The following is a 7,701-nucleotide window of genomic DNA, read 5'->3' on the forward strand; positions in this document are numbered from 1 at the left end:
AAGCCTTTTTGAGGACACGGAGCCGGAGCAATTTGCTGTCATGGCCGGCGTGCAGGTCGTACCCAGCAGCGATGGAGGAAAGTCGGTCACCATGGTTGAGCGCCATTCCCAACGCTACGTGCTCAACGATGATGAAACTTACTGGCTGCTCTAGGTAGGATCCGGCAGCCTTAACATGTAGTCTCTGTCTGTCAATTACAATGAAAAGCATCTGTAACCTCTGTCTGCACTCTGCAGTGACAATGAAATTGATAGGCATACCAATCATTAGAAAGTAGTGTGGTGCTCAATGATGTTCTGCACAGCTTGCCATATGCCTTGTTGGCGCTTTGCTTCACATGATTTACTCCTAAGAATGACTCCGATTGGCAGCTCAAATTTAAAATAGTGCTGAGTCAAGCCAAACTACTCATTTTCTTTGCCTCTAGGACAGAGAGCTTTGAGAAAAGTATGCGGTGCATGCGGGAAACTTCATTTCATACTCAGAATGTATTAATGGTACAAATACGTGAAACAATGGAACAATGCTGTCCTATGCAGAATTTACTTTCAATAACCTTTCACAAGGAAGCTTCCCATGTTTCTCAGAACACTGAAGAAAGCTTCCTGCTGTCCAGCAACTAATTACAAGGCAGCTGGGATAGAGGGCTCTGTCTGTATTTGTCAAATTTTCTTGGACATTAGAAAGCGAGGGCATTTTTAAATGGTTGCAATTTCTCATGGTGCCATGAGCAGCTTCTTTATAAAGCTGATAACCTTCGGCACATCCACAGTCCATGCGACTGAAATCGGTTTATAGCCTGACCATGGATTCTCTGAATTCCACCTGCGCCATAATGGGAACAAGCAGTAAGAAACAACTGTCAAATATGCTGAAACATATTGACCCTCTGGGATAACTTTTACTAAGGTTTGCTAATTCCAAGACTTCTAAAGTAACTTGGTGAAATTTAAATCATATTGATGCATATGCAAGGATGTTGAAACTCAAAATCTTTAGATAGGTCAATCATTTGAGATATGCAGAAATAGTAGAGTGGCATACTTTTTCAATCCCTGATCCATCAAAGTGTGACCAGTGCAAATGCCCTGGGTCTCCACTCTCACCACACCCTTCTTGAACGTGAAGTACTCAGGATGAACTAGAGCCATAAAGCTCACAGGATCATGAAGGAAAATTCCTATACAGATCACAAAATTAGGTCACAAGTGTGTGGGGGTCGGGGTGGGGGTGGGGGGGGGTGAGGTTCAGATCCAGTGGTACTTGGCAAAAGCATAACAAAAACAGATTATTTTCATGTACCGTGGAAACCATCAGACTTGGCATGCCAATCCCTGTAGAACTTGCACATATCGGACAAGAACTGTGCATGCTTCGCTTTCGAGTTTCTTAGCTCCAAGAGATCCTCATCTAAAACAACAGAACCTCACATGGTGAATATAGTTAACCCCTGAACTTGATATAAACAGATCAGAGTATCAATGACCAAACCTGTAAAGCAGACTTGAGTCGTTATGTTAATGCCAACCACAACAATATCTGCTCCTGAGGTAAAAACTATATCAGCTGCTTCTGGATCTCCATGGATCTGCATAGTTATGCAATCAAGGTTTAATACTTAAGGTAGTTTCCTGCTCAAGTACAATGCAGTAGGTTAACATACATTTGCTTCGGCTGCAGGGTTGACATTTCCTGCCGCAAAGAAAGCTCCACCCAGTACAACTATTTTCTTCACCTTGCTTGCAAAGGAAGGGTCTCTTTTGACAGCCTAAGCAAGAACAGAGACACTGAGCTATAACATATAGCAGAGCATAGACTGCACAATAAATAGGTTTAATCCTATGACTGTAGCTTGTAAGCATACCAATGCTACATTTGTCAGGGGCCCCAAAGCGAGTACAGAGACCTCTCCAGGAAACTCAGAGACCTTATTGACCAAGAACTCAGCAGCACTTTCCTCAACCTTCTTAGTAGTGGGTTCAGGAAGAAACAGATCCCCAATGCCATCTGACCCATGAACAAAATCAGCAATACGGGGTTTTCCTCCCTAAAACATAAAGTATCGATCATTCAGTTCATCCAAATAAATGCAGTGCTATGTGGATTGGAACTATACTATAATAACTTAGCAAGTACCATAGTATTGTTACAGGTAAAATGTGAGGCTCATGCTACATGTAACAAGTACCAAAAAGCGAAAGATGTGTGTTGTATTATTAAAGAAAATAGATGGCTACATTAGGCCCTAACACACACCAGCATAAAATAAAATGTATTGTATCAGGTGCTTCCCTCCAAAAAATTAAAAAGAAAACTTTGTTGTAGTGTTAAACTTTAACCTTATCTAATCTCTTTTGATGGATGCAGATTGCATCAGAGGTTTCAGACATTTTAAATTGATAATATGAAATGTAAACCAAGGTCAAGTAGTGAAGTTCAGATTTGTTTGGAAAGAGTAGCAAGTTTCTTGCAGTTGTCATGAAAATGATACACTGGAATATCATGAACTATCGCACCTTTAGGGGCTCAGGGCTTCCCTCTGCTACTGGAACTTCAGAATGCCCTGCTCTCTCACACTGTCGATGTAAAATTCAACACAGTTAGCAAATCCAAGAAAGTAATGAAACAAAATTCAATCATCTCAAATTCTCACCAGCAACAGCGCATTACGTGTTGCACCCTCCGTGCTGACGTTGCCAAATATGGTCGTCAACCCAATGATTTCCACGCTTGGTTCTCTGAACGCCATTAGGATTGCCATGCTATCATCTAGAAATAGGAATGTGGAGAGAACAGACAGTGAGAGTGGTATATCAATTCCTCACAAGTCACAACTCGAATGCATTCTGGGAACAAGATTTACAGTAAAGAATTCAGATATTACTACAAATGAATATGGGATACGACAAGACAACCTTTCAGTTCTCGTCTCTCAAAATTTGAAGTCAGTGTAGCATTTGCAAATAATGCATACTAGTATTCGAGCTCTAAATCTGTTAGTCATGTCATTGACTGTTTAGTCTTAATAGGTTAAGTTTGGATTGCCAGGAAGACCAAAGACGTAAGATTATTTAGTCATCCTTGAAACTTCGCTATTAATTTGGATAGATTATTCAGAACCTGAATGAAAGAAGCTTACTTGGCAATGTTAAGCTCACGTAACCACTCAGGGATAGTATTACTACTATATCAAATAGGCATATCGATTATGCAGTCAACAAGCCGAAATTGCTTGTGACAGTTCACCATGTCTGATTCTGATATACTATGTACTAGTGTATCAGTTCATATACTGACTTGACAGTGTGTCACTCCCATACGGCAACATGTTCAGCAATATGATTGGGCTAGGAGCAAACAGACAGGTTGTGTGTGATGACACTTTTCGACGACAGGATCATTGCCATTAGGCACAATTACAACTGTCACATGTCACAGTATGGGTTCCCTCATATAGCATCCATGAGTTACTTTGCTGTGAGGCTGTAGCAACTAGCAGGTGTGTCTACCGGAAATCATGGCAGCATGACCAAGGCTGCAAAATTTACTAGGACAGGGACAGGCCAGCACTGTAAAATAGCAGATTAGCGAACCAAGATTGCAGCTTTATTACCACACTACTCTAGAGTGATTGATTACTCGGTAGAGAAGATGACACGTGGTGATCGAGTTGGTGGGTGTCATGACAGCATCGTTTTCATCGACGGGTAGGATTAGGAAGGATCCCAAAGGTCCAAAATTACCCATCATCATCTCCTCGTCACGTGCGAGTAGAGTTAAAAAAGATTCTAGATGGCAGTATACTGACATGGGATTGGAACAAGAAACGAAATTGCTGGTGCTGGCACCCTATCCTACAGTCTGTTTGTTGTATGTTCCCTGTGTCTGTCTCCACAACAACTCCATTGTTGTTGGGAGTTGGCTACGAATTCATTAGAAGAAGAAAACAAAAATCGAAACAGATGTGGATCGAGAAGAGGAAAAATCGAAGCTTTAAGCGGACGCAACTTAAAGGCTGAGTTGAATTGGAAGCGGGGACGCACCGATGCCGGGATCCGTGTCGATGATGAGCTTGTGGCGGCGGATCTGGTGGCCGTCCTGCCCCATCCTCGTCGTCGTGAGGGAGAGCAGCACGGTAGGACTGCGGCGGCGCCCCAATCTGAATCTGAACCCTGGACCTGGAATGGAGAGCCCCCAAGCGCAGGAAGAGGAAGATGACGAAGAGCGCGAAGCGGGAGAGTAGGGGAGATGGCAAGTGGAGGGACGCAAACTCTCCTCTCCTCCCTCCTGCTTCTCTCTCGTGGTCTCGTCTCGTGGATTCTGCCTTTTGGCCTGGCCTTTTTGGCTCCCTTTTGGCCTTCCTCTTGTTCTTGTCCGGACAGGAGGCTTGGCTTGCTTTATAGTCTAAGATGAGACGAAGCCGAAGACGAGACAAGGAGGAAGACGAGTCGGAGTTGCAGTGCCAGTGGGGGGTGACGAGAAGTAGGCGGTGTCGTCAGTCAGGACGTGGAGATGATGATGACGATCATTAGAGTCGGATAATTTATTACTTATAATTATTACTACTACTCCATATCCATAGCAAACAAAGAAGAGGTTGGGGGAAAAGGTGATGGGCGAGCCTCCACATAAGTATCATGCAGCATTGTGGTATCTAGTAGACCCAGCCTTGGAATCGAATTAAGAAACTTTTTTTTTCTTGCATTGGCGTCCTCGATCTCTAGCAGAAGCATCGAAAACTTATTTGGGATAATGGAAGATCATGCATCGCTTCTAACGAGATTTTGTTGCCAGTTAATGGGAACAAACGGATCAGCAGATATTCGATTAGTATGCACGACAAGGATATCCATCCGATCCTAGGCTAAAATCGAGTGCTAAACTTTAGCATCCATTAGCATTCACACTTTTGCTCTAATTTTAATATCTTGACAAACCTGTTTAGATAAACTAGTATTAAATCTAATATTTTCATTCATTGGTAGTTGGATATTCTTTTCTTTTGAAACAAATCAAGTAGGAGAGCTGTCAATTATACTAAAAAGCAGATGAAGCTGGCACACAACAAATAGAAAAAACTACAGAGCAACACAGGCCAACTAGATTATAGCATCATCAGCACACGCCACACAACGCTATCGAACTACTCAATTGAATTCAATGTCGTCCCGTTGGATTGGGACATCCACCCTCGCCAGACTCAACTCATCTCCAGCGAATACGTGGGCATCAACCGTTGGATATCTTTGCCGTGAGTTGCTTGTCTCGAGCAATTCGAGGCCAGCCGCCCGGCCTTGGGCTCTTCTTCCCCCTGCCTGGAAATCACCAGCAATATACCCCCATGCGCGCAGTTCAGATCACATACTAGATGCAAGCCGACAGCAAGCTGCTTAAGGTTACATGGATGGATGGAAAACTCATCTGATCTGATCTGCGGTCCATCGCCATTCGCCAACAAGCAGATGAGATATCGATGATGCTTGCGTGTGTGGTGATGATCCAGCAATCAAGGATAAAACAATTAGGAAGGAAGCTTGGGATGCTTGCTAGCTCGTGGAACACATGCATGACAGTTGACTGACAGCGAGCGAGCGCCGGCAGTCTGCCTCACCGACCATGTTCTACAACCACAACCAGGATGCATGCAATGCATACTAGTCCTCCTTTTGCTTGCTTTGGTTTCTGTTTCACTCAAAACCTTTGTGAAACGTATTGTTTCATCTGTCTATTGTTACTATAAATATTAATTAGTAGTTCTCAATTATTATTATCAGCGCGTCTAGGAGGAGGAGGAGGGCACAACTGCTTGCTTGGTCAGCGTCGTCATCCACCACTGAAGCTCGTATTAACAAGGATGTCATATTTTTATAAATTTGATCAAAGTTACTCAAATTTGATTTAGAACAAACCTAATACGAAATGTAAATAAAAACAGAAGGAGTAGGTAGTAATTGGTATCGTGATTGCCACATGTGACTGCTCCATTCACAGGAAATATGATTATATTTCTGCTAAAAATATTCAGATCTGCATTTCCAAGATGATGCTGCCGCTGCAGCTCCAGCTAGCTCCATGCATGTGTCTCCGGACCGGATCGGAGGATGGGATGCGGGATGCCAGCCTGATCTGATGGTGCATCCAAAGAAGAGCAAAGCCAGCAGAGCAGAGCATATTCTTTCCTGCATGCCTGCGCCATCTTTGTTTTCTGCGCGCCCCTGTACGGAAACCTTTTAGTGATCTCCTCATAATCTAATTTGATCTTTTACTCCCAGGGTCCCGCAAAGACGGTTTGTTTCGAAAATTTCAGATATATTCTCAATAAATGGAAAAAAAGTAACATCTACTTAAATATTTGATTGCCTAAATGCCGTTCTCAATACAATTATTTATTAGTATTTGATATTGCTTTAATTAGATAGACTTTTCTATAATCTAAACAAACAGTCTTTCTGGGTGGCTAGTTTTTGTAGGATGGAGGGAGTATATATTTTTAACTTAATCTTAGATAAGATAAGAGCATGATTCTTAGATTATCTGGTTTAAAATTTGAGGCTATGTACGTCAATTAATCCTCTACTGTAGTACTAGTAGTAGATTGTTTTATTTTTAGTTTCCGTCATAAAAAACTAATGATGGAATCGGTTAGATGAGACGGATTATATATATGATTTGAATCTCATTTTATTGATTACTATTTAGGCTAAGTGCTTTCTTTGTTTGGTCCTTTGCGTCTGTTGTTGGATATTGTTTAATTTAATTAATCTGATTTTCTGCTACAAATTAAAGAAAGGGTGCCACCACTCATCCTACATGTTCCTGCCTTGACCTGCCGGGGTAACTACCATCAGTGAAGGTTCCCTAGAGCAGGAGGAGCAGTTGCAGTTTCGTCTTCCGTGCCGTGTCAACGGCCTAATACAAAAGTCCACCGGTCTACTGTTGCCATTCGTTGCAGCTCGTGCTCCGCCCCAACAAATTAAAAATACTCCGTCCATCCTAAATTATAGTTATTTTGATTTTTCTAGATACATAAATTTTACTATAAATACAGATATGTCATGTTTAGATGTAGAGTAAAACTACTAAAAACATCAAAATGACTAATAATTTAGGACGCAAGGAGCAGAATGCTATGATTGGCAGCCTGCACGCAGACAAATTTCTTTTCTTTTTTTGAAAAAGATGACAAATTTGGCAAGTCTCGTGCACCATCACGTTATCTCGGTCCACCAACTCTTCTTTGGGACTTTTCTACCAAAAGAAATGTGTTTCTTTTCTTTCAGACCTGCTTATTAGTCGTCGTACCTACATGTCATACTTCGCAACTAGTCACCCTTGACCTTTTTTTTTTTGGATAAGGCACCCTTGACCATTGATTGGTCATCCTTTGTCAGAACACATGGATCTCGCATTTGCATCAAGGATCATCAGGCCGAAACTTGTTGCTTAACAATCATCAGTCCTTGATGATCATCAAGGATCATCACACGACGCAGACTCTTGTTGCTTAACAACAAGGATCCGGCCTGCAGTCAGTCGTAGGCCCAGAAGCAGGAAGGCCGTCTTCTTCTTCTGGCAAAAGCCACAAAGAAGGATGGCCCATGTTCGTCCGCCCGCGGCCCAAACAGCCCATAGCGAGCTCTCGCATCCGACGGTTGGGCGCCTGGCCACGCGGCGTCCATCGGGAGCTCGCTCGCTCTAGG

At 42.6% G+C, this 7,701-nt stretch overlaps 1 protein-coding gene across 2 annotated transcripts; it reads right to left on the reverse strand.

Annotated features, from left to right (window-relative positions):
* Positions 1-438: 438 nt before the first annotated feature.
* On the reverse strand, positions 439-4,492 carry LOC120679052 (probable uridine nucleosidase 1). 2 transcript variants are annotated; one of them, XM_039960538.1, is made up of 9 exons: positions 4,045-4,492; positions 2,655-2,770; positions 2,518-2,577; positions 1,866-2,048; positions 1,665-1,769; positions 1,493-1,589; positions 1,304-1,411; positions 1,046-1,181; positions 439-826 (listed from the first exon to the last, which is right to left on the reverse strand). In XM_039960538.1, exons 1-9 carry the CDS (start codon positions 4,106-4,108, stop codon positions 718-720), a joined length of 978 nt encoding a protein of 325 aa, XP_039816472.1. In that variant the 5' UTR covers positions 4,109-4,492; the 3' UTR covers positions 439-717. The 2 variants fall into 2 exon arrangements, with proteins under 2 accessions (XP_039816472.1, XP_039816473.1); XM_039960539.1 differs by lacking the exon at positions 1,046-1,181 and having other exon boundaries at positions 4,045-4,479.
* Positions 4,493-7,701: the final 3,209 nt, after the last annotated feature.

Source organism: Panicum virgatum, chromosome 6N (assembly GCF_016808335.1).
Source record: "Panicum virgatum strain AP13 chromosome 6N, P.virgatum_v5, whole genome shotgun sequence".
Lineage (NCBI taxonomy): Eukaryota > Viridiplantae > Streptophyta > Magnoliopsida > Poales > Poaceae > Panicum > Panicum virgatum.

Excerpts from the sequence above, each read along its gene's own strand:
- LOC120679052 (XM_039960538.1), bottom strand. The coding sequence starts at position 4,108 with ATGGGGCAGGACGGCCACCAGATCCGCCGCCACAAGCTCATCATCGAC. Across the intron at positions 1,590-1,664 it reads ACCCTGCAGCCGAAGCAAAT|ATCCATGGAGATCCAGAAGC; the intron begins GTATGTTAACCT and ends ATAACTATGCAG. Across the intron at positions 827-1,045 it reads ATGGATCAGGGATTGAAAAA|GTGGAATTCAGAGAATCCAT; the intron begins GTATGCCACTCT and ends ATTATGGCGCAG.